Raw genomic sequence first — 26,687 nt, 5'->3', positions numbered from 1 at the left:
CTGGGTCCTCCCCTCTATAAGTGGTCACCATTGGTCCGTAGCCATGCAGCTACAAGTCTCACACTGGAGCTGGTACTTGATGGTAGAGCACATGCTCAACCTACCCTCGAGGCCTGGGATCTCATTACCCAGAATCAAAAACACACAGGAAAAGGGATGTCAGCAACGACCATGTACAGAATGAAATGACTCACTATACAAGGGAATTCTAGCAAAATGAACCTAGATTGCCCTAGATGGCACTGAGGGACAGATGTGAGGACCTGAGAGGACACCTATGTTGAACGTGCTTTCCTGCCTGGCGCCCGTGGCTCACGCCTGCCATCCTCGCTACTCAGGAGGCTGAGATCTGAGGATCTAAGTTCCCAGCCAGCCCAGGCAAGAAAGTCAATGAGACTCTTATCTCCAATTAACCACCAGAAAACCAGAAGTGGCGTTGTGGCTCAAGTGGTAGAGTGCTTGCCGTGAGTTGAAAAGCTGAGGGACAGCACCCAGGCCCAGAGTTCCCCTCACCCATCCTCACCTCCAGCAGCTGGCTTAAGCATTACAAGGGAAGAAGATGTGAACCCCGAACATGGTTGTCCTCAGTATAACCATGCAGTAGAATATCACCACACATGATTCCTTTGTCCAAACGTTGCCCACAGGCCTTGTAGTAAGGCGTTGTTTTTTGTTGTTGTTGTTATTGGTCATGGGGCTTGAACTCTGGGCCTGGGCACCGTCCCTCAGCTCTTCAGTTCAAGGCAAGCGCTCTATCATTTGAGCCACAGAACCACTTCCAGTTTTCTGAATGGTTTATTAGAGATGAAAGTCTCTCAGTTTCTTGACCAGGCTGGCTTTGAACCATGATCCTCAGATCTCAGCCTCCTGAGTAGCTAGGATTACAGGTGTGAGACACCGACACCCAGCTAGGCATCTCTTTCTTATAACCATTATTTTAGTTATTAGGTTTTTGGTCGGTTGTGGGGCTTGAACTCTGGGCCTGGGAGCTGTCCCTGAGCTCTTCATCTCAAGGAGAGTGCTCTACCACTTGAGCCACAGCGCCACTTCCAGTTTTCTGGTGGTTTATTGGAGATGAGTCTCATGGTCTTTCCCACCTGGGCTGGCTTTGAACTGCGATCCTCAGATCTCAGCCTCTTGAGTAGCTAGGATTACAGGCATGAGCCACCGGCACCCAGCTTAGCATTTTTTGAAGTTATACATATACCTATTTCCATGGTACAATGCGACATTTTCAGTAGTCACCCCGTGTAGCGATCAGATCAGGATCATCGGCATCCATCACCATCAATATCTCTCATCTCTTTGTGTTGACACAGACAAAATCCCTTCTACCACTGCTTTGACACATACTATTAATTGTTTTCAACCATAATTACCCTTCTGTGCTACAGAGCACGGAAGCTATTCCTCCCATCAAACTGAGCTCCTGGACCCATTCATCATTCTCTTTCTATTCCCACCCCCTCCCCATACACACACACACACACACACACACACACACACACACACACACACACAGCCATATTTCATCCTGATGGTATTCAGAATTTTAAATAGTCTGACCTGAAAAGAGGTGAATGTCAGCTTGCTAGCTTGTCAGTAACTAAACCATTACCACCCATGAATGAGCCAATTTCTCCCTCCCTCTCTCCCTCCTCCCCCCCTTCCCCCTCCTCCCTCTCTCCTTCTCTCTCATGAATGTTTTTCAAATTCAGTGTTTGGAAACCCAGCACTGACACACAAGGACTGGCGTGGACACGAAGCTGACGGCCACTCACGCTCTCCCATGTCCAGGAACTCTGTGACTCACTCGGTCACATTCATTGTGACAGGTGTAAAGAAACAATCCAGCCTACCCTCGCTTTATGATGGCTGACAGGTAGCCAATGGCATGCCTACAGGGCCCGAGGCCAAGTGCGGCTCCGGTGGTAGAGCACTGGCCGAGCAGGAGTCAGGCCCTGGGTTCCATCCCCACCGCCACCTGTTCAAAGGTGGCCTACGACCTACACTCCAGGAAAGCAATGGCATCCTATGGAGCAGCTCACTCCTGCAAGCCTTCCCACATCTGTACTTATACCTTCAACACTATTCATACCCCGTGTGTGTGCGCGTCAGTCATCACACTTCCCCTGTAGCCTGGATAGCAACCATGCACCACCGAACACAACCACTGGTTGAGATGGAGTCTTGGGAACTTCCCAGTCAAGCAGCTAGGATTACAGGCTTGCGCCACAGTGCCCCACCCATTCTGCAGTTTGTTGTTTCCTGTGGAGCAGACCAAGACGTGATTCGGAGCCTTTCCTTACTCACAGGTTCCTCCTGAAGCTACTCCAGGAGGAACTCCCCAATCCTCCTCGTCCTGGCTCCTTCTAGCTAAACGCTGCCTATGCCAGCACTTCACCAGCGTGCCAGGCTCGGTGGCTAGCGCCTCAGCTTCCCCTGAGGAAAACGAGTCCCAGAACGTAAGAAAATGGGTTTATTCCTAATTTTTTGTTCCAGACAATTTGCAAATACACTTGACGGCTTCAAGGCTACCAAAGCATAGAACTAACACCCATCACCCAGGGAGGGCCGAAAACACCCATTCATGTTTCCCTACATAAACTATTCTTTTAATGTCATTAAAAAAAAAAACAAAAAACAACTGCAAATAGACTACGTACTGCATGTGGGCAAAAAAAGGCAAGTAAGTGAATCTCTTGAAACACTAAATGTATAACCAACAGCATATTATCAGCATTTACATAGCTCATATCAAAATGACGACATCCTAAAACGTATTCCTTTTAAGGGATAGATTTATCAATAAAATATTACATATCTTTTAATACTCTGGTACAATATTCCATACACTGCAGGGAAATTAAATGTAGGTCTAGTCATCAGCTTAATAGAGGATCCTTTCCCATTAGCTTTTATTAATAAAAGAACCACAATTAGGTCATAAATAAACAGGCAAATTATTAATTACATGATCTGAGGTTTAGGATGAAAACTTGTAAAAATTAGTTTGATATATAGCAAAGTTATAAGACACAGTGAAACCAACTGCTTTATATTTTGGCCGTGTGTGAACTTGCCCATAGGGAAAAAGGAAAAAAAAAAAAAAACTTTAGTGGTGAAAGATACAATAAACTCTATTTTGGAACTTACTTTTCAAGAGGAAGAAGGAAAAATGTTTCAACAGAATTAAGGACTAACACAGATCCTAAGAAAGGCTTCTTAATATCAGGGAGGCCGTGTGCTTGTTGCGTGAAAAACTCACCCCGACCACTGACAGCACACAGACCTGCCCGCGGGCCAGCTTTCCATCCACACCCCCTCCCTAATTGATCCCTAATCTACAACTCCTAACAGCTGCATACTTTCCCATAATCCCTCGACCCAGAAATAACCCAAGAATTCATAACAGTTCTTTAAAATCCCCAGTAAAACAGCTTCTAAAAAAATCATATGGACCGTTTTTCTTGGCTGAGGAAGCAGAGATCCAGGCGGCCCTGCGTGAATTCCCGTCCCATGTGTCCAAGGGCGCTGGGTTTGATGGGTGGGTCACACCCTAGTCAGGAGGGGCTGTGGGTTTAGATTCACTTTATGGAGTTGGTGATCTCACTTTGGGCAGTGCTGGCATCTGACACAGTGTGTCACGCTTGCTAAGCAGGTGCTCTACCGCTGCCCAGGCTGACCTGGGATCCTCCTTCTCCCGCTTCCTGCCATGTTGTGATGACAGACATCTATCACCATGCTCGGCTTTTCCAGGGCTTTTTCTTTTTTGCCCAGGCTATGCTGGAACCTCAATCCTCCTGATCTCAGCCTCCCATGGAGCTGGGATGTCTTCTCCATCAAAAAAGAAATTAAGTGTTTTAAATTTGATTTTCAAAAAGCTCAGTATCGTGTGCCAGAAATTTTATTTCACCCCAATTTCACCCCTACGCTTCTAATTTTAAAACGCTCAGCCAGCTATGGCATATTGCGCATTTTTCATGACCACCAACAAGCCCGATGTAGGCTGGCTGTGTTCCTGTCACATCCGTGTTTCTGCTTCACCCAGTACTGACTGCTCTGGCCTTGAGCCTTCGCCTTCTCACAGACCCTCTCAGCAACTTGGAGGAACACCTGCACCCCAAGTGCCCTCATCTCCCCAGCCCTACCTGCATTACCACATACAGAACCGCCTGACCCGAGAACCTGCAGCGGCCTTCCACCCAACACCTGGCAGACTCAGCCACTGGCGATGTCACCAGCCTGGTCTGGGATCTGCTTACGTAACGTGACAGCTTGCTGGCTTTGCGGAGGGAACCTACGCGGAATCAGTGCACGACAGCAGTCAACGCTGACCGTCCCAAGACAGTCAACAGCAGGTCAACATGCAGATGCGGCAGGCCTACTTGTACAATCCGTGCTTTGTGTGCTGGTGCGGAGTCAAAGCAATCCCCCCAAACAGACGATTCACAATCCCGTGTGCACACACGGAGCTAGCATTTCCTTCTCTACAGGCTTGGCAGGAAGAGAGCAGCCATTACACCCCAGTATGGTGACAAAAAGACAACAGTCATCACAATTCCAGGACGGTGACAGACGCCTTGCTCTGAAGCAAGGGGCATGGAAGGGTGGGGGGGGATCGACCAAGGCCACTGCACAGCCCGAAGTTCCTCAGGGTTCCAGAAAGGAACTTCTGCTGGGCTGGGGGGAGGGGGAGCATCTAGTCCTTCCTTTCAAGAGCCAAAGCAAGAAGACTGAGCAAGGAAAGCCGGACTCCGCAGTCTGCGGAGTTGCTTCACTGGCCACCGCCGCTGCCGCCACACGAGAGGCTGAGCGAGGTCTCTGGAGAAGGCACTTAGGGCAGGACATTCGCAAATCCCACTGCGGGCTGCATCTGACAAGAGCCGGCTCCGCTCCTCGCTGCGGCCGGACCCGACAGCATCCCAGCCGCCAGGCCCTGCAGGCGTCACCGGAGGGAGCTCTGCTGCCGCACGCTCTGTCCCCTGCACTCGGTTGGTCCAGCAGATGTGCAAGTCACTAGCAGGACTGCTCAGAGCTTCCTGAAGGCTCTTGGTGACTTTCTCATCTGATTGCTGCCTCTGTCACTGACTGTTAAGGGGCCTCAGCCTCCCAAGGTCTCCCTTGGCCTCTCCTGGACTGATGGCCTCCGGTGAAGCCCACCATGCTGGGCCCTCTTCTTGGATCGGGTGGGCCTGACTTGCCTCAGAGGGCACAGAGGGGAGCCACAGAATTGTGAATTGAGCCTGAAGAAGGCCTGAGCTGCCATGTTGTGGGGGGCACCAGAGATGACCTAGAGACCCGAGGACTCTACCCAGAGACAGAAGCCGGCCATCCCAGCACCTCAGGCACCCTGCCGACCGCCTCAGTGACCATCTGTAGGCCCTGCGGACCGACTCGATTGACCCAGCGAGGACCAAGGTGGGAGACATTATTGACATTTCATGATCATGACTCTTCTCTGCTCTAAACACAAGATGAACATGCCAAATGCAAGGGCGGAGCGACCGCCATCCCCTCATGCCTTTATCTGACAGGTCATGGCACCTGGCTGTCTGCTAAGAGGAAAATACATCTCACCCTAATTCGTAAGTTTGTTTCTCAGGACTTCATGACTTTGTAATTCATTCTTTTTGGGGGGAAGGGGGCAGGTACAGCAGTTTGAACTTGTGTGACCTCTTGCTTACTAGGCTGGTGAATTCTTGCCTGAGCCATGCCCCCCTCCCCCGATTCCTGTGACTATTAGCAATGCAAAGATAATCAACTGGAGGGGAAGAAAGAAGCCACCAAAGTGACTATCCACTGCTGGCTGGATAAATGCTTTGGCTGACTGTGTCCCCAACCGCACTTCTTAGAAACTTGCTCCCCAATGTGATGCTTGCAGAGATGGGGAACCATAGGGGTGATGGGGGTTCATCCACAGGGTGGCTTTCCGCCCCTCCTGAGGTGACCCCGAGGCGCCCTCTGCTCTGCTACACAGAGCAGGATGTGGCTTCGCGTTCTGCAACTATGTTATAATTGATACAGGCTGTGTCTGGAGTGTTCTGTACAACAACATAAACCAGGATAAGATGGCAGCCAAGGTGAATGGAATTGTTTTCACTTCCCAGGGAACCTGCTACTTAACTTCCCCAAGACATTTCTTCTTACATGTGTCACATGATCCTTACAGAAAAAGGTGGGGGGGAGGGGGAGGAGTCAAATCACTTAAAGTTATAAAAAGGAGAAGAAAAAAAAAACAAAACTGCCCACAGCTAGACTCTGAATCCCATAATCTGTAAAATAGGAGCACAATTTAACTGCTTCCTCAACTCTAAGCAGAATCCTATAAAATAGAACACTGTCTACATTGTAGAGATGATTTCTTCGTATCTGAGGATAGGAACTTCTGAGTTAGAATACAATGGCCTTTAAATGGTTTCCAATTTTCTTATCAAAAAGTAGACCACCGTGCAAGCCTTCCAGTTCATTCTTCTGTAAACTTCCCTGCATCTGTTCTTGACCTTGGTGGGGGAGGGGTCAAAGTCCGCATCTGAGGAAGAAAGGTGTTTGAATTTTCGAAAGCATGGCGAAACATTTGACTCATTTTCCGTGTGGTGTGGGGGATAGAGCCCAGGGCTTTACACGCCATGAGGCAAGCACTCCACCACCGCGCAATACCCGAGCCCGAAGCAAGGACAATACACTCTGCGCTGAGATGGGAATTTCAGCACAAAATTCTGAAACTATGACTTCCCAGCCTATCCATGAAACGCCCATCATCACGTGTTTGGTCTGCAAAGGTGACTGGCGGGGAGAGGATGTGCGGGAGTCGATGCCCGCAGTCGAGCAGCAAAGGTGGAGCTGACCCAGGCAGGACTCAGGAGCCACCGAGTGCCGTGTCCAGCCCCTGACAGATGCTGACAGAGGGGGCTGGCACAGTGTGGATCACTCAACTCTAATAAAAAAAAAAGCCCGGAAGTGGGGGTGTGACTTGAGTGGTAGAACGTCCATCTTGAACTAAAAAACCAAGTAGCAAGAGCAAGAGACCCTGGGTTCCAGCTCCAGTACCAGCTCAGACCCACACAAAGGATGTCTGCTCGTCCCACTGCCCTGGGCTAGACCCCTGGAGCAGCTGCACACTGAAATCTGCATCTAGTTTCATGGCTAATGAATTGTCAACTAAACCTTGCTCGTGAAAGAAATACAGGGTGAGAAAGGGGAGGCTGGTGTGCAACCCTCCATGATGGCACACTTTGCTGAAATATTCACAAATCGCCTGCCTGCTCCCAAACCGCTGTGATTACATAAGCAGTCCCCGGCGAGCGCTGGCTTTCATTTAAATACCTATTTCTGTGCTGGAGTGCCGCAGCGCCCTCACCGGAAGCTCTTCTGCTGCTGCATTAGGCCCACGTTCTCATAGACTCGAGCACTGTCCTCCCTCAGGCTGCAGGGAAAGAGAAGGCACGCATGGACCACGGCACGGGCCTCACAGGGGCTGGCCCAGGATGCGGAATTTGCAAGGCACGCACGCCATTCTTTGGGACCCAGCTATGTGCAAACCCTTCCTCACTCCAAAGGACATACAGCATTAGGAAGTTACTAGGACAGTCAGAGCTGAGAATCTCTGTGCTCACTGGGGGTGCGCTCCAGGCAGGCAGGCAGGGAGGTCTGTGAAGCAAGGCACTGAGTTAGATGTGAAGAGGCATCCATGTTTGCAGGAGGGAGCAGAGCAGGTTTGCCACTGTAAGAGGAAGTGTGGAGCCAGGTGACCCCAGGAACACCCGCCTTCTAGCTCGACTGCAGACTGCTTTAGATTTGCCATGGAAGCCCACAGGGGGTGAGGGGGGGAGGGAGAAGGAGGAAGAGAAAGAGGTGGAAGAGGAGGAGAAGGTGGAGGAGGAAGGGCTTCTACTGTGGAATTTCATTTCAATGTTCAACAGAAAGTGAACATAAACATAAGCATGTATCTGCTCTCCAAAACACTTACATACAATACCCAAGTCAGTAAGAGCTTTAAACATCCAAATCAGAAGTAAACAGAGGTCAGATTCTTAGGGGGAATAAAAGGTAAATGTTATACTAGTGGGTGACTTCAGAATATAGAGAAAAACAAGCACTATTCACATGATCACTTCCACAAATGTTTTCCCTGCTGTGTTTCAGTTGTGGGGAGCTGGGGAGAAGCAGGGGGTGGATGTTTCACACTGTGTGGGCCACACAGTCTCTATCATACATTTTTACTCTTTAGAGGTGGAAGAGGGAACATGGTGTTGTTTTTAAACAATTTGGCTGGTGGGCTGTTTTCTGACCACTGGCTCTGAAAGGTGGGTTTCTAGCAGGTCGTGAGCTGGCTGACATCTTAGTAACCCATGTGTTTACTCGCATTTGGCAAAACCTCAGCACATCCTAAGGACTGTTACTTGCCTGGCTCTGCAGTTATCCCTACCCCACCCTCCCCCCGCCCCCGGGTGCAAACACCTGCCTCTCAGAGAACCCACCTGAACGCAATCAGCCTGCAGTACAGGAAGAGGAAGACAAGCCCTAGAAGAGGCAGGCCGCTGGCTCTCTGGGCGCCCAGGTGCACACGTGGGAGGGGTGGCGGAACACGCCTGCCCACACAACTGCGTTCCATTAGAAAGCCCTCCAACCACTACTTACTCGGTAGCACTGGGTGGCGTCGGGGTGCAGGGCGGGAGGGGACTCTGCTCCCCGCCCGTCTGGTCCGACAGGGAATACTTAATATTGGTGTACTCGTGCCCTTTCCGCTTGCTTTTCTGAAAGATGGAAAAGCACAGATATGAGGGGCTGTGGTTTTAAAAAACTAAAAAGAAACATAAATATGCTTCATCAAAGGGGGGGAGGGGAGAAAGAAAAAGAGACAAAAATAAGCTAGACTTTGAAAATACTGATATGTTGACCAAATTATGAGGAAACTTACATAAATGTACCATACAGTGAAAAATACATTGACTAAGCTGGGCACTGGTGGCTCACACCTTTAAATCCTAGCGGTAATATTCAAGAGTCTGAGATCTGAAGATTGTGGTTCAAAGCCAGCCTGTGCAGGAAAGTCCATGAAACTCCCACCTCCAATCAATCACCAAAAAGCCAGAAGTGGAGCTGTGGTTCAAGTGGTAGAGTGCCAACCTTGAGCCCAAGAGCTCAGGGACAGTGCCCAGGAAGAGTTCAACTGGCACGCACACCCCAGCAGGGCTGTGGACAGGGAGATCACGCAGCTCCCCAAAAGAGCAGCTGTCTTCATCCACCTTGGTAGGGCATCCCCTAAGTGACTAAGCTTTCTGTCTGTGAATTGCTTCAAAGGGAAAGGCTCCGACTCTAGTTCTCCGTCATCATGCACAGTGTGTTAAAAAGCGAAACTTCACAGTCTCCAACTCGGCCAGATTAGTGGTTCAAACCCCAGTGCTGCCAACAGAGATATTAATTTTAAAAGATGGAACCGGGATGAACGTGGGCCAGACCAAAGCTGGAACAGGCTGGAAGTGTGAAGGCTCTGAGTTCCAAGCTTGCCATGTAAGCTTCCGCCTGGGCAGCCGGGACAACGGTGCAGTGCCACAGGATGTCACTCTGGTCTGAACCCCAAGCTGTAAGTGGGGACAATTCTAGTCTCTAAGGGGTCCTGTGAGGTGGGTGTCTGTTTCTCATTCCCAAATGAAGATGGTGCCTGAGGGCCAGGTGTGGTAGCCCATGACTATAATCCCAGCAGCTACTTAAGAGATGGAGGGAGACAATCTGAGGCTGGCCAAGCAAAGGTAGAAGGCTCTTTCGGAAAAAACTAAAAAGTAAATGGACTGGGCCGGGGGGGGGGGGGGGGGGGGGGGCGCACATGATATAGCACCTGCCTAACAAGCAGGGCTCAATCCTTACTACTTCTTTTTTGGGAGGGGGGGTGTCCGATTGTGGGGCCTGAACTCTGGGCCTGGGCGCTGTCGCTCAGCTCTTCAGCTCAAGGCTAGTGCTCTACGACTTGAGCCACAGCGCCACTTCCAGCTTTTTTCTTTTTGCTTATGTGGTGCTAAGGAATCGAACCCAGAGCTTCTTGCATGCAAGGCAAGCGCTCTACCACTGAGCCACCTTCCCAGCCCCTCCTTACTACTTCTGAGGGGAGAGGGAGAGAGGGAGAGAAGGAGAAAGAGAGAACTATTAATCTGAGCCTGTGTTCTGTGTAAAGCAAAGGGAAGTAGAAGCCAGGAAGGAAAGGAAGCCCAGGCTGGGCCTCCAGTAGTACCTGCTCTTCTTCAATCCTGCGCTGTAGTGTTTCAATATAATGCTGGACGGCCATGTAGATGAACCGGTATTGTGCTTCTGTCTGGACCATCCCTGACCTCTGGGACCGGACCATCTGAATGGTTTTGGGAACGTCGATGTCACAGTCAACACCTACAAAGCAAAAAAGCAAAGACTATGAAGCTGCAGGAGGGGCTGCTGGGCTGGGGGGAAGGAGCTCAGGAGCTGCAGGGCTGGGAGGTGGTCAGGAGGAGCTGCAGGGCTGGGAGGTGGTCAGGAGGAGCTGCAGGGCTGGGAGGTGGTCAGGAGGAGCTGCAGGGCTGGGAGGTGGTCAGGAGGAGCTGCAGGGCTGGGAGGTGGTCAGGAGGAGCTGCAGGCCCAGCTCCAGCTGGCTGCAGAGTCAGCGTCTCTGCTCTCCCCAACTGTGTGCTAAGGGCCACAGCCCGGGGCTCCTTGGTAGTGTCTCTAAGGGCTCAGGACGGCACCAGGATGGCATGACCAGGGTAGGAGGTCAGGTGCTCTCACTGCCCAGTGACCCTACTCCATTTCAGAGGCAGGCACAGAGCAGCAAAGCCACAGCACAGGGCTAGCCCTGCTCTTCTCAGGTGAATAGTGATGGTGGAGTGCTGGGGAGGTTTCTGGACTCCCAATTCCCCTCCCCCCTGCACCCACCTTCCTTGGAGGACAGCCAGCGCTGTGTCTCCTCACCCTCCATACGACCTACCTTTCTCTCTGATGATGTCGATAAGGATGTCGATCACAATGAATGTTCCCGTCCGGCCAATGCCAGCACTGAAGGCAAGATGAGAAGCAGGGACAGCAGGGTCGGTCATGGTGGTTTACACTCAAAACCAAGCTGCTAAGCTGGATGCTGGTGTCTCACACTTGTAAATCCTAGCTACTCAGGAGGCTGAGATTTGAGGATCAGGATTTAAAGCCAGCCAGGGCAGGAAAGTCTACTAAGACTCTTATCTCCGACTAACCACCAAAAAGGTGGGAGTGGAACTGTGGCTCAAGTGGTAGAGTGCAAGCCTTGAGCAAAAAAGCACAGGGGCAGTGCCTCGGCCCTGAGTTCAAACCTAAGGACCAGCACACACATGTACACGCACATACACATACACACACAAGCTGCTAATATTAAGAGGAGTATCTGCTCTGCCACGGTTTACAGACAGCCTCTTCCTACCTACAAATACACTGGCAACAAGCACAAGGCTCTGCACTTGGAGCCTGGCCTCCTAGAATAGTGTGCTCAAGGCAAGTCCCTGCACCCCTCTGACCCTCTGTTTCCATGTCTGTGAAATGGGGGCAACAGCACAGCTAGGGGCTGACACGAAACACGGGCTTGCTATATGTAGCTTTTGAAAACTAGGAGCACAGCCCGTTTCACACATCTACCTGCCCAGCCCAGGAAGGAGATACAGAGAGCCAGACTGTCCCCCATGCAGGCACAAAGCCCAAGTGGGGCACTGGCAACCCCACTTTCCTCTGGAGGTCCAGAGACAGCCACCACCAAGGGGGGAAGTGACTGACACCTCAAGACGCAAACAGTGTAGTGCCGAGGAAAATACATATTCCTAAGACGTGAGCCCTACATTATTACTATATGAACATATCACTCAGACATGAACCCTACATTATATTTATAAAGAAGACTCAGCAAAACTAACTCAGTGAGGGATCCTTGAGAGTAAGGCCTGGGCCCACCTCACCCACGCTGTCCCCTCTGCCTGGAGGTCATGCCAGGTCTATGAGAAATACACTCGGGGGTCACAGTGTCCCCTGGAGAGCCAGGGGAGGGCAGGCAAAGCCAGCCCCCGCTGTCACCTGCAGTGAACCACGACAGGGCCTGCATCCATGATGCTCTCTTGCTTGTGGTGGACCTCCTCCAGGAAGTCCAGCACGCCCCCGGGGTCACTGGGCACGCCGTGGTCCGGCCAGGTCCGAAAGTGGTATTGCCAGACCGTTCTCTCCGTATTCCCCTGGAGTAGAGCCAAGAAAAACCAGAAAAGAATTAAATAAATCAGGGAGTTGAGGAATCGCTGGCCTTCAAGTTGTCCCAGACCCTAGGCCAGCCAGCGGCCCAGAGGCTCCTCCCGCACTGGAACGGCCGAGTCAGTAAGTGAACAGATGCACGAACGCAAGCAAACACAGGTAACCAGAGACGCTGGATCCTACGTGCCCAACACCGTTACCGAAGTCTTCAAATACAATATACTTACTTGTCCGACCTTCGAGAGCTTGAGTTCTCTTAGCGTGTAGTCATGAGCAGCGCTTTCTTTGACGTTCCGGACACGCATGACCCCATACTCTTTGAGCGCATACTCGTCTGGCCAATACTTGACACATTTGCTCTGGAAGAGATCCGAGGACAGACAGTTAATCTCCGAGAGCCGGAGCCAGCAGCAAACAAAGGTCCAAGTCTTGCAAAATGACCACTCTCATGGAAAGAGGCCTATGGCACAAAAGACATATAGCAAGCCGAGATGGAGGCAAGGGAGTTAGCATCGGGACCAAGCCAGCTGGTCATGCCTGTTGTTCTGAGAGCTTCCATAGCTCTTCTGATGGGGTCTGGCACTGAGCCTCTGAAAGCCCCTAGATGCCTATCACAGCCCAAGTGCTGTGAGTGAGCTGCCTCCTGAACACCCAAGCCAGCGGGAAGGAAGGTAGGGGGCTTCAGCCCTTCCTTCCACATCAGGCCAGGCAGAAATTAGGAAGATGCTGTCATTGGCCCATGAGTTCGAGAACATCTAATGTCACTGCTCAAGGAAGCCTGCGTCTCACTGAGTGTGCCAGATTTAACCTCAGGAACGTGCAGAAGTGCACCAGCCAGGAATCCAAGCACGAATCTTATGCAACTGCCCCACCCTCACAGCGCAGAGAAGCTGCCCCGGAGGACCTCAGTCCCAAATCCTCATCTGCCCCTGGTTCACTGCTAGATGTGGCTGTCATGTTCCACTCAATTCTTACATAAACCAGTTACAGACAGAACAGAAAGAACTTTGACAACAACACCCGAAAAAACTCATGATATTTCCACATTAAAAACCCACAAGGAGGGCCAGATATGGCAGCATACTTATTCCAGACACGTGGGAGGCATGGGTAGGAGGATTGTTGTTGAAGGCCAGACCAAGCAAAAGCCCAAGATCTATGTGAAAACTAAAGCCATATAAAGGGCTGGGCTTGTGGCCCAAGTTGTTGTGGCCTAGCATGCATAAAGTCCATGCCTCTACTGTGTTAAAAAAGAAAAGGAAGCTGGGTGCTGGTGGCTCTTGCCTGTAACCCTAGCTACTCAGGAGGCTGAGATCTGATGACCATGGTTTGAAATCAGCCTGGGCAGAAAAGTTCGTATAACTCTTATCTCCAATAAAGCACTCAGAAAAAGCTGGAAGTGGTGCTGTGGCCCAAGTGGTAGAGTGCTAGTGTTGAATTCAAAGAGGCTCAGGGACAATGCCCAGGCCCTTAGTTCAAGCTCAAGGAAGGGAAGAAGGAAGGGAGGGAGGGAAGGAGGGAGGGAGGGAGGAAGGGTGTGTGGCATACCTTCCCCCTCTCCACCTCCTTGGTCGTCATGACGATCACCCGGGAGTTCTCCTGGAACACCATCCGCCAGAAGTCATTCACCGTGTTCTGTAGGCAGCCTTGTGTGGCAATGTAACTCTTCTTGGGCTTTGAATTGTTGCACTTGGTTTCAAATTCAGGCTACAAATTTAGGAAGAAAGTCCTTCAAACATGTGGAAGTTGCTTTCAGGACACAAGGTTAAAACTTCCCTCCACAGGCAACCAGAAAACAGTGAGAAAGGCAGGTTTACCATGATGATGTTTGCGTTGATGTAATCAGAAACGGGCTCGTTAGGGTCCCCATCATGCAGGACCACCCTGGTGTGATCGACTGGAAGGAAGGGAGAGCACAGCCCCATGAGAACTCTGCGTCAGCGCCCATCAGTTCACCCTCAACCCTCCAAGGGATAAAACCCTCCTCAACGAGAAGATGGCACGAAAAATAAACTACAAACACACACTCCCTGAATGCCACCGGGTGCCCCCAAGGCTGCCTTCTCCTCCTCTTCTTTTTTTTTTCTATTTTTGGGGGGTGGGTTCTAGGGTTTAAATTCAGGGCCTCTTTGAGACCTTCTGGCATTGTTTACTTATCAGGTAGGGGGCTAATGATCTCAAAAGACCTCGTTCTTTTTTTTTTTTTTGGGGGGGGGGAGTCGGGTCGTGGGGCCTGAACTCTGGGCCTGGGCGCTGTCCCTCAGCTCTTCAGCTCAAGGCTAGCGCTCTACCACTTGAGCCACAGCGCCACTTCCGGCTTTTTTCTTTTTTGCTTATGTGGTACTGAGGAATGGAACCCAGGGCCTCAGGCATGCAAGGCAAGCGCTCTACCACTGAGCCACCTTCCTAGCCCAAGAGACCTCGTTCTTTTATATCTATGTTTTCCCTCTGCTCAGGGCCTCCCCTAGTGCTCATGGGGTCACAAGCGGTAGGAAAGATGAAGGAGTAATCACTGCTGTTTCTAAACATAATGCTGTCCGTAAGTATTTGCCAGGGCTGGACCGCCATCCTCCTGCTTATTATACTTCCCATGCAGCTAGCATGACTGCCGTGTGCTACTACACCAGCTTGTGCTGAGATGGGGGGGGGGGGGGGGGTCGCACTTTTTGCCTGGACTGGCCTTGAATAGTAATCCTGCCAGTCTCTAAGTCCTGAGTAGCTGGGATCGCAGGCATGAATCTGGGGCCCCTCTATGGCACAAGGACAGCGCCTTTGGAATGCCACCTGTAGCCTTGCTAAACAGTCTCTGGCATGTGGGTAAGAACACTTGCTCTGTGCCCATGAGGTCCAGATTAGGAAATATCAGGCTGCAAAGACTGGCAGAGTCTGCCCTCTAGAGAGGTAACTGCACATGTGTGGGGGACCATTCGTGGGGTCCCTGCTCTAGGTCCACTTCCTTCTAGGCCTTTGTTCCTTCCAGGTTCAACCTGGACTCTTCCTGGCAGCATCTGCATATGAAAGGAAGTACAGCTTCCAAAATATTCCCACAGTCCTCTTTTGAGCAACTGCAGGTGTGTCACTGCAAGTCAGGGGACTAGCAAGAGGAAGAGTTGGATGGCAGACTCCGGAGCGTTTTCTGATTTTTCCCACATGAGTGAACTGAGGTGAGCCTTCCCCATGACTTGGGGTGCATGCTGGAGAGCCAAGGCAAGGATCTCAGACCCTGTGACTCATGGCACGGCCTGACTCTGTATGGTCACAACCTTGAGATGATTACACTTGGGCAGACAGAAAACTAATGAACAGAAGGACAGGACCACAGACCAAACCTCCACGTGGCTGTTTTATGGCAACCAGTATCCTAGAAACCCATGAAGAAGACCATCCATCCCCTCTGCGGTTGATTATTTTAGAAACTACTGTTCTCCCTTTAAGATGCTAAGGCCTGGGGTCTGTTAACAAGAGCAAAACCACCTGCCGACCGCCACCCCCACCCCCACCCGGCCCTGGGCACAGTGACTATTAATTATCAAGGAGGATATATTGATACTTACAGGGCAGGATGTTTTTATATCTGTTCTTGTTCTTATTTTCTTGCCTCTGACCCTCTTTTCGGCTGTAGAGAAGTTTGCATTCCTGCTGTTGTAGTGTCTAGAAAGAAAAGTAATTGTTATGATTCGTCAAAAGCAGAGAAAGGAAACAAAAGGGAAGAGAAGGGAGGAGGGAGAAAGGGAAGGAGGAGGGGAGGGGCCCGGGCTTGATCTGGTAGGGGATGGCGGGGCGGTCTGCCATCACTGGATGATGGGAATGTGACTCTCCCAGTGAAGCTTTGGGGTTTCCGATGGCAAGCCCGTGTGGCCAGGCCATGACATGGTGGAAGGAGGCTTGGGAAGGGACAGGGATGGGAATGAGGCATTCACTGAGCCCTCTCTGGGACCAGGAGGTGGGGAACACCATCAGGCAGAGAGAGACACTGAACCAGACAGCCACTGTGGGGCTGGCCCAGATCAATAGGGAACTCGGGGAAGAAAGAAGACAACTGTGCGGGCAGGCCCGAGGCGGGCACTGGCCAGGCGGCAGAGCACTCAAGGAGTGTGTTCCCTTTCCAAAATCACAGAATGTGCCTCTGCGAGGGGTCATTAGTCTCCAACATGCTAGTTTGGGTTTTGCAATCCAGAGATCGAACCCAGGGCCTCTGGCACTTACTAGGCAAGTGCTGTCCTACTGAGCTGCACCCTCTACTTCTCCCCCGCCAGCCAACTCCCTGCAGGGTAGTTTTTAATGGGAAATCACAAATGGGCAAAACAGGAAAGTGAAAAGTAGGCTAAAAAGAAAAGCAATTTTTCTATATAAAAATGCCACAACGACTACCCCTTAAAGATTTCTGCCAGAAGAGACAGAATCGATATTTTGTAGTGCAGCAGCCCTGTGATAGTTCCATTTCATTTATCTGAATTTCAAAGGCAGGTATAAAAGTCAGGGTTTTAAATTAGTATTTGACTCTCAGTTTCAAAATGCAATATTCAGCCTCAACACACAGCTCATAACAGAAAGTGTTCCGCTGGCGGAAACCTTAACAGAAACAAGCCCCAAGCATGCGGGACTCAGGGAGAGACATACTCATCTAGATTAATTAAAGCTGTGTGCCTTTTGCAAGCTGGCATTTGCTTGAACTGTGAGCCAGCCCTGCCTGGCAACAGTACTGGATGCTTAGGGTAGCGAGGTGAGGTTCAAAGAGAAGTTCAAACACTGAACCAAATCTGTCACTTAAAAGTCAACCGGCGTGATAAAGTGAAACAAAACTTCAGCAAAAAACGGTAAAGGGAGAGAGAAGTAGCAGCCTCATTTAAAACAAACCTGGCTCCCCGGTGCGGGAGCCCTCGCTTAGGAGCCATTTCTCTCCTGGAGGGCGCTCGGCCGCCATCACTGTGGAGGGCGGATTCCTCCAGCCCCACCCGGTTCCCCTCTATCACCATCAGGGCCCAGCTCTCAGCAGACTCTAGAGACCAGAGCCCACACAAAACCTGCAAAGGCGTCAGGAAAGCCAACGCCCTGTCCTGTCCCGTGGGGAACATGTACAAGTGCCCAGCGGGAGTACCAAGGCAGAGGACAAGTTTCATTGCACAGGATGGTTCCTTGTGTTTACTGCCATCACGCACGTCAAGCATCTCTTCTCTGAACTCCTGCCAACCTGGTACCCAGCGCAGCAGCCCCATCACTGAGGACTGAGATTTTCCCACAGGCTCTGGGCCTGGCTCTGGACTGGAGTTTCAAGAATGGAAACCAAGAGGAAGAGAGGCACACAGGCACCTGCAGAGACAGTGCCCCTGTGTTCCGCCGGCTCCAAAGACTGTTTGGAGCAGCAGAGCCCAACTACTCAGGGATAAAAATAACGATGCTGGTGGGCTGAGCACGGGTCTTCTGGGTAAAAGGCACTGGGTTCCGCCGCCAGCTCCGAAAAACAAATGAACAAACAAAAATAAGCAAATAATGCCAAAGAACTTTAAGGCAAGTACAAGCCATGGGATTTACTTGGAAAACAAAGCTACTAAGGGATACATATTTGTGGAAGGAGGGGAAGGGATCTAGAGGAGAGAAGAAGAGAAGGCTGGGGGGGGCGGGCAGGTAAGGCTTAGAGGGGTGGGATCCCAGCAAAGAGAGCCAAAGATAAACAAACCCTGGCATCAGGCTACAAGGGTACCCTCAGCTGGGCCACCCTGGACAGGTACCTCGGTCCAGCAGAGCATCTGGAGAATGCCTAATCTACCTCAGAAGACCTGGCGGTGCACCAGATGTCTTCCAGAGCCCCAGATAGCATGCGATGCAGATAACACAAATGCAATTCCTTCCTTTAAAACTAGAAAGATGGGGAGCTGGGAAGGTGGCTCAGTGGTAGAGTGCTTGCCTTGCATGCCTGAGGCCCTGGGTTCGATTCCTCAGCACCACATAAGCAGAAAAAGCCGGAAGTGGCTCTGTGGCTCAAGCGCTAGCCTTGAGCTGAGAGCTGAGGGACAGCGCCCAGGCCCAGAGTTCAGGCCCCATGACCAGAAAAAAAAAAAAAACAACAACTAGAAAGATGTTAGAAAACGAAAATCAACAGGACTTGGCACACAATAAACTATGAGAGGAAGAGGAGAAAAGTGAACCCAGGCACTATAGGGATGGGATTATTTAAAAAGACATGACTAACAAGGACAGGAAGCTAAGATTTGCTCTGAGGGAGAAAATCACAAGCCCTGTCTGGAATGCCTGAGTCTGAAGAGAGATGACAGCCGAGAAGCAACGTGGAATGCACAAGCCGAACGACATCCCCAGAGCCCGAAAGCAGCATAAACCCCAGGGAAGGAGGACACGCTGAGAGTGTGAAGCAAGAAGCGTGGCGTGTCCTCCAGAGCCACCAGGCTCGGCGAGGCGTGTGGGAGAACTGCAGGGAATAGCAAGACACAAGGGAGGGAAAAGGAACAAACTAGTAATGGTGTGCTGCAGGGTGGAGATGCCAACAAAACTGGGGGATTGAGGAGCTAAAGCAGCACAGGGAGGAGGGACTGGAGAAAGGACTGCTGGAATTGCTGGAAAAAAGGCACTAAGTGTCTTTTCCAAAAGTGACTGCAGGGCTGGGAAGGTGGCTCAGTGGTAGAGCGCTTGCCTTGCATGCCTGAGGCCCTGGAGAGAATGAAGCTGAATTGTAGGGCCTGTCCTGCAATGCACTGTCCTGAGCAAGCACTCGGTTGCTCCACACAAGCTCCTCCAGGCTGGAACGCAACTGGAGTCTACGTGTGCTGTGAAGTGCCTCAGGCTGCTAGCCTCTGCGTTGGAGCTGACAGTGAGCTCACCGAGCTGCTCTGACACACTGAGGCGGAAAGGACTTCATCCCTCAGTCATTACTCACTTGTCCATTCCGCAGCGCCGCTGAATTCTACAGTCTTCCAAAGATGATGGAAAGAACATTCATAAAAGGAGGTAAAGGGCTGGGGGGTGGGGTGGGGGTGTGTGTAGTTGTGGAGAGAGGAGGGAAGGGATGGTAGAGGAAAAACAAAGGAGGAGGCAACAATGCTTGATAAGGAATGTACTCATTACCTTGCTCATGTGATTGTAACCCCTCCGTACAGTATTTTCACACAAAAAAAAACTTATTTAAAAATAAAAAAATAGGAGGAGGGGGGAGGCTGGGAAGGGATGTGAAGGGTAAACTAAAGGAGGAGGCTGCAATGCTTGGTAAGAAATGTACGCATTATCCTGCCCATGTAATTGTAACCCCTCTGTACAGTATGTTCTCAAATAAAATAAAATTAAATTAAAAAAAATAATAATAAAAGGAGGTAAACAGCCACTAAATTAAAGCAGTGAGTCGAGAAACACTAACTTACGGAGTTCCCGCTGTGTGCCAGGCCCTGTGCTGAGCATTTGAGATAACTAGGACAGTAGCTACGTCAAAAGCAATGCTGGGAATGTGACTCAGTGGCCTCACATCAGCCTAGCAAGGGAGAAGCCCTGAGACAAATCCTAGTATTGCCCGGAGCAGGAGGAGGATGCCAAAAACCTGGGGGTTTGTGGTTACTTTTCTTTTCTTTATAGTGCCTGCACTCAGGAACTCATGAATCCTAGGCTCTACTTCTGAACCATGCTCCCAGCACCAAGATCACTGTGTTTGAAAGATTTCTGTCAAATGGATGAGGGGAGAGAGAGAGATTACAGGATCAGGGGTAAGTGACAGGAAAGGGGAATGGAGGATCTTTCACTCAGGATATTCTCCTAGCTAAGTAGGAGAAATTGGTCCACCCAGTCCCCAAAGTTACCTACTTGACCTTCTGGAGCACAGCAAGCACACAGTACTTCCCTCCTACCATTCAGAGTAATGAGGCTGCCCCGGCTTTCTGAAGACCCCAGTAAGCACTGGAAATCTTCCAATGGAATTCCAGTCTTTTGTTTTTCTGGGACTTTGCCAGCAGTCCCAACTGAAAGCACCAAATGGAAGTGCTGGCTCCTCCATTCGACACAAACTGCCAACTCCTCTGTCTGAGGACAACGCCCTCTGTCCCTTAGCAGCCCTTCAGCTACTGGCTTCTAGCCAGTCACTGGCTGAATTAAGAAAGGATTGGATTCAGGTCTTTCAGATCAAATTCTAACACCTTATCCATTAAAAGTCACATAAAACCAATTTCGTAATAACTTACCTCAAACTCTTCCCAAAAGCCTTGCTTGACTTTATCTGTGGTCTCAGCTAACTTGCTCAATTCTCGAACTCGGCTTTCGATTTCGGCAGCATTAATCCGAGTCGTGTTGAGAGGCTGACCAAGTCCAACAGCGGGTAGGAGAAGAAGCAAACGTGTTTTAGAAAGGCATTCATGTAAAAACAAAAGAATTCTGTTGGTAGTAACAAATACTACAGAGTAATGCACAATATAGTTGTTCAAAGGCAGGTTCACCTTCTTTTCTCTCAGGAACTGGATCTTTCTTCCATCTTAGCAAATAATTAACCCTGTTGTTACAAATTCAAACCTGGGTTTGAATTCACCTCAACATGACTTAGAAATGACACACTGTCAAAAACTTGGAGATAACAACTCCAAAAGAGAACAAATGTGACCAATGAAAGGAAGCCAAGAGCAGATCTCTGAAGAAAATCTGGCAAAATGCTGCCTTAGAAAATCTAGCCATAACAGGCACCAGTGGCTCATGCCTGTAATTCTAGCTACTTAGAAGGCTGAGATCTGAGGGTCATGGTTGCAAGCCAGCCCAGGAGTAGAGGTGTAGCTCAAATGGCAGAGCACCAGCTTTGAGTGAAAAAGCCAAGCAATTGTATGAGACTCTGAGTTCCAGTACTGGAAAAAAGAAATCTAGCTAGATGTGGTGATTCACATCTGTAATACCAGCACTTGGGGTGCTGAAGCAGGAGAATAGAGAAGTTGATGGATGAGACAAGCTTGAGCAAACTCAAGTTAAGTCTGAGCAACATACTGGACCCTGTCTCAAAGAGCCAAGGGTAATTAAGTGTAAGCATAGTACACAATTAAATGAGTAGGCCAAGACTTGTGAAAAACTCCTTTAGAGGAGTCTTAGCATGTGCAATGACTTCAGTTAAATCCTCAACCCATTCCCCCACCCCCCCAAAAAAACCCCACAACTTTGTAAGGCCTTTTATGTAAATGGGTATATATGGGAATAATATAACACCTAGAATGTGTTTCCAAACACTACAAGTGGTATCCACTAAGTAGAGTAATAAGGAAACATTTGGAGCCAGGTGTCATAGCACACAACACACCTTTAACCCTAGCACTTAGGAGACAGAAGTAAGATGAGCACAAGTTCCAGACCAGTCTGAGCTATATAACATGACCCTGTGTGAAGGAGGAAGAAGAGGAGAAGAAGAAAGAAAGAGAAGCCAGGCATGGGTGGCTCATGCCTGTAATCCTATCTACTCAAGAGGCTAAGATCTGAGGATCACAGTTCAAAGCCAGCTTGGGCAAGAAAGTCCATGAGACTCTTATCACCAATAAACCATCAGAAAACTGGAAGTGGTGCTGTGGCTCTAGAGCACTAGCCTTGAGCTGAAGAGCTGAGGGACGTTGCCTAGGCCCAGAGTTCAAGCCCCACGACCGGCAAAAAAAGAAAAAAGAAAAAGAGAAGGAAGGAAGGAAGGGAGGGAGGGAGGCAGGAAGGGAGGGAGGGAAGAACTGAGTCCAAACTGAAGATGGATAATATATGTGGAAGCTGATACTCCTTCCTCTCCTTCTCCATTATAGTACAGATCTTAAATATTGTCCAGGGGCCTATGTGTCAAACAGTTGGTCTGCAGCCTGTGGTGCTGCTGGGAGGCAGAGTAGCCTTTCATACATGGGGCCTGGTGAAGGCAAGTTAGGTCATTGGAAGCCAGCCCCTTCCTGCCTTCTTTACCACCAAGAGGTGAACAGGTTCCTCCTACCACGACTGTGTCTGCACAGGCCGAAAATGACAGGGCTAAGAGACCGAAGCCCCTGAAACTGTGAGCCAAAATCCCCCTCTCCTTATAAAACAGATTCTTTCAGGTGTCCTGTCACAGGCAGAAAGCTGACTGATACATTCTGCATGTATGGAAACTATCCGTATTTTTAAACTCTGAGGGGGAATAGAAGCTTCAGTTTTCCAACCTGCTTGAGTTGTAGAACTGTGCCCAATGTCTCCACCATCGGATTCTTCTTGTAATGCTCCACCAGATCCGTCAAAGAATCAAACCGTTCTCCTCCACCAACATCATATTTCAGCTCCTTTTAAGACAAAAATGATGATGCTTGTCATCTTTATGTTACATCGCTGGTTTTCCCCATTCCCAGTCTTCAGTATATGGAAACGACAACAGAGGAACAATGAAGACAGGATGGGTGTGTGTGTGTGTGTGTGTGTGTGTGTGTGTGTGTGTGTGTGTGTGTGTGTGTGTGTGTGTGTGTGTGTGTGTGTGTGTGTGTGTGTGTGTGTGTGTGTGTGTGTGTGTGTGACAACAGAGGAACAATGAAGACAGGATGGGTGTGTGTGTGTGTGTGTGTGTGTGTGTGTATTATTTGATATCGCTTGGTCTGTGTGTGTGTGTGTGTGTGTGTGTGTGTGTAATATTATTTGATATCACTTGGTCTTAAGACCAGATCTTGTAGGGCAGAGGTGACAGGATGGTGTGTGTGTGTGTGTGTGTGTGTGTGTGTGTGTGTGTGTATTATTTGATATCGCTTGGTCTTAAGACCAGATCTTGTAGGGCAGAGGTTAACTCATGTACTCAGGTCTGAGTTAATCTGCCAGAATACACTGAAAATAAAACTGCAACAGTTTCAGAATGATGAAACAAGTGGGATAAACAATGAAGGGATAGAAGGTCTGGACTGAATGAACAAAGAAGCTGACTTTGGATGTCACGGCTCTGTCTTCCCTGAGCAGGGGCAGCTCACCTGGCAGCGAATCATGACATGGGTCACTTTAGACTTGCCATCGTTGCTCTCTCCCTTGTCATCACCGGTGCGCACAGAGAGAACAAAATCTCCAGGGTGGCTCTGGCTCTCCCGTACGAGGAAGCTGCCGTGCTTTCCTTTCTCGGTCAGCAGTTTCTCAGCTTCTTTTCCAGAGAGGTGACCATGAAACCACCTAAATTTTTACAAACAAAAATGAGCCAGGCAGCAGTAGCTCATGCCTGTAATCCTAGCTACTCAGGAAGATGAGATCTGAGGAGATACATGGTAGAAACAACAAAAAATATATAAAAGAAATAAAAAATACATAAAAAAAATAAACATTTGGTCTTGGTTTGGCACTAGACAAAAAAGAATCTTCTTAACAAATTAACACAAGCGTTTCACATTTTTCCCTGATTTCCTATCTACACTTACTTTACCAGCCTCCAATTTGCTGTCCATGTCTTGAGTACTTACTGAGTTGTCATCTCAATCTTTAATGCACATAAAACTTGGGGTAGTGGTGAAGGATTTTACTGTGAGTATGCATTCCTATGCCCCCAAGCAGAGATGACATTTAAGTCTGAATGGAGCCCATAGAATCTGTATTTTAAACCATCATGCCAGAGCCCAGATAAAGGCCATCCAAAGTCATCCAAGGACAGACTTGAGATGGTACTGCTCTAAGTGACATGGAAACCATCTTGACAGCCATACTAATTTAGAGCTTTTCCCCTCAAGCTCCTCATAAGAAAGCAAGCTCATCATAGCAGCAATGCTAATGGCTGATCACTAAAGGAACAGACTGTATTTGTCCTCATCCATGCTCAGTTGAAGGAATCGAATCTAAAAGCAAATCACGCCAAGTCACGGAGAGCCCTTTGTCTGAAGCTACAGTAGTAGCTGGAGACACAAATTGTCATCAGTACATGACAGCACTGACATATGATGTGAGCCAGAAAAATGGACCTCAGACACAAAACATACAGACCAGAATTTATCCTGGGTCAGAAAGGGGAATGCAGAAGGAAAAAAAAAAAAAAAAAAAAAAGCAATGCAATTGTGCATGTGAGCTAAACCCAGCTGTCAACTGCTGAAGGAAATCTCTAAAATAACACAATTCCCCATAGGCGAAGTCAGGCTCACTCCCACATGCATGGATGTAACACTGGAGGGATGGTGGGAAAGCTGCCCCTCTACACACTCTGCTCTCCCACTTCTAGACTCAAGCTGACATCTGCTGGTGGCGTGGCTGAACAACTGGCTGGAGCCGCAGAGACTGCTGCCGTTCTGGCAATCTTGATCATTATGCTTTTCTATCATAAGCCCCACGAGTGATGGATCAATCTTAAAACTACAGCAGGTACAGCACAGGCAGTGTATGTAGGATAGTACGAGGTCCCCAGAGAACGCCCATAAGTTCCACTGACTGGAGCTCCCACAAGAAAAGGATGCCTTTCCAGACACCAGTGGCTCACACCTGTAATCCTAGCTACTTAGGAGGCTGAGATCTGAGGAACAAGGCTCAAAGCCAACCCAGACAGGGAAGTCTGAGAGACTCTCATCTCCAATTAACCACCAAAAAGTCAGAAGTGGAGCTGTGGCTCAAGTCATAGAGTGCTAACCTACCAAAAATGTTCATGGACTAGTTCCTAAGTTCAAGCCTCAGTATTACATCCTGTAATACTGTGGAAACAGTCACACACACACACACAGATCCCACAACACAGCTGCATAACACATGGCCCAGGAGAGCTGCAGACCACGTGGTCACTCACAGGTACTGACCGTTCAGAGGTAGGATCTGCACAGTTCAGCGGGTACTTGAGCTCGATCACATCTCCATTCTTCTCTTTCAGTTGCCCGTGATGTTCCATGTAGTACTGGACCAGCTCTGCCAGAGTGGCAAACTTCTCCCCTCCATAGAGGTCATAGTAGTCCCCTGTGTTCTGAATCTTGATGTGGGTGACAGCTCCATTTCTTCTACAATAGTCCATCAGAAATGGGAAGAAGAAGTAATAAAAAGCCACACTAAAGACAACCCTGAGATACCACCTTACCCCAGTCAGAATGGCCCACATCCTCAAGTCCGCCAACAACAAATGCTGCAGGGGATGCGGAGAAAGAGGAACCCTATTACACTGCTGGTGCGAATGCACACTTAAACAACCACTTGGAAAGCAGTCTGGAGGGTCCTCAGAAAGCTAACTATTGATTGCCCTTATGACCCAGTCATACCACTTCTAGGCATCTATCCTGAACAACAGGAACCAGTGTATAAGGACACATGCACCTCCATGTTTATTGCAGCACTGTTCACAATAGCCAGGATATGGAAACAACCCAGATGTCCCACCACAGATGAATGGATCCAAAAATTGTGGTATCCATACACAATGGAATATTATACAGCCATTAGAAAGGACAAAATAATGGCATTTGCAGGGAAATGAATGGAGCTAGAAGAAATCATGTTGAGGAGGTAAGCCAAGTGCAAAGAGACAAACGGCACATGGTCTCCCTGATAAGTGGATGTTAAATCCAAAATGTTAGGTGATATGACAAAATTAACAGATTTAAGAAACAAAGGACTTCCACTCATCTGGTCAAAGCACTACTAGATAACCCCATGCTGCTGATCACAGTGTGCACATGTGTGCACACTGGAGGGAAACCAGGAGGATGACACAGAGCTAGAGGGAATCAGGGAAAAACATACACCAACGGGACCCATCAGCTGCACTGGCCATTGACCAAAATGAACTAAGCAACTCAATGGCAGCGATGGGAGGGAGGGAACAAGTGGGAAAGAGGGAACAGCTGACGCTATGCAAAACAAAAGAAATGTACATACCACCCAATGTGGGAGAAATAACTGTATTGCAAAGCTCATAGAACTCATAAATGTTGTAGACCATGATAGACAATTTGCTCCATGAAAGTTAGAATTTGTTTGTGACTTTAAGCATCACCATCCCACAATACTGTGAAATTTGAGAAATTATGTAACCACTTAATCACAATAAAAAATTTGGGGAAAAAAAAAAAAAAAGAGCCACACTAGCCTAGCGCCAGTGCTCACGCCTGTAATCCTATCTACTCAGGAGGCCGAGATCTGAGGATCAAGGTTTGAAGCCAGCCTAGGCAGGAAGGTCCATGAGACTCTTATCTCCAACTAGCTACCAAAAAAGTGATGGAAAGACAAAGGGTGAGTAAATGCAGCAGTGGTACTCGGCAGACACTATGTGGAAAAGGAACTTTATAACGTGTGGATAGGGAAGGGAGGAAAAAATTAGGAGGAAGCAAGAGAAGTGACATTGTCCAAACAGAAATGTACTCTTTACCTGGCTTGTATAACTGTAACTACTCTGTACATCACCCTTAAAATAACAAAAAAAAAAATTTTTTTTTAAGCCAGAAGTAGAGGTGTGGCTCAAGTGATAGAGCAGTAGCTTTGAGTACAAAAGCTCAGGGACAAGCTGGGAATGTGGCTTAGTGGTAGAATGCTTGCCCAGCATGCATGAAGCCCTGGGTTCAATTCCTTATCAC

At 49.2% G+C, this 26,687-nt stretch overlaps 1 protein-coding gene across 2 annotated transcripts in view; it reads right to left on the bottom strand.

Annotated features, from left to right (window-relative positions):
• Positions 1-2,461: 2,461 nt before the first annotated feature.
• The window catches only part of Ptpn11 (protein tyrosine phosphatase non-receptor type 11), a 41,602-nt gene continuing 17,376 nt past the window's right edge, over positions 2,462-26,687 (bottom strand). Inside the window, exons 3-16 of one of the 2 annotated variants that reach the window (XM_042669098.1) lie at positions 24,927-25,121; positions 23,139-23,331; positions 22,353-22,469; positions 20,397-20,510; positions 15,777-15,873; positions 14,040-14,119; positions 13,771-13,929; positions 12,450-12,581; positions 12,055-12,221; positions 10,952-11,019; positions 10,229-10,380; positions 8,641-8,756; positions 7,327-7,426; positions 2,462-6,532 (exon numbers count right to left, since the gene is read on the bottom strand). In XM_042669098.1, coding sequence (XP_042525032.1) covers positions 7,357-7,426; positions 8,641-8,756; positions 10,229-10,380; positions 10,952-11,019; positions 12,055-12,221; positions 12,450-12,581; positions 13,771-13,929; positions 14,040-14,119; positions 15,777-15,873; positions 20,397-20,510; positions 22,353-22,469; positions 23,139-23,331; positions 24,927-25,121 — 1,660 coding nt within the window. In that variant the 3' untranslated portion in view covers positions 2,462-6,532; positions 7,327-7,356. The remainder of the gene's footprint in view (positions 6,533-7,326; positions 7,427-8,640; positions 8,757-10,228; positions 10,381-10,951; positions 11,020-12,054; positions 12,222-12,449; positions 12,582-13,770; positions 13,930-14,039; positions 14,120-15,776; positions 15,874-20,396; positions 20,511-22,352; positions 22,470-23,138; positions 23,332-24,926; positions 25,122-26,687) is intronic. The other variant, XM_042669099.1, reaches the window with a different exon arrangement.

This window comes from Dipodomys spectabilis, unplaced genomic scaffold (genome assembly GCF_019054845.1).
Source record: "Dipodomys spectabilis isolate Male_0828 unplaced genomic scaffold, ASM1905484v1 ptg000480l, whole genome shotgun sequence".
In the NCBI taxonomy this organism is placed as follows: Eukaryota; Metazoa; Chordata; class Mammalia; order Rodentia; family Heteromyidae; genus Dipodomys; species Dipodomys spectabilis.
The sequence above is the reverse complement of the archived record's forward strand: the minus strand, read 5'-3'. Positions and strand labels throughout refer to the sequence as shown.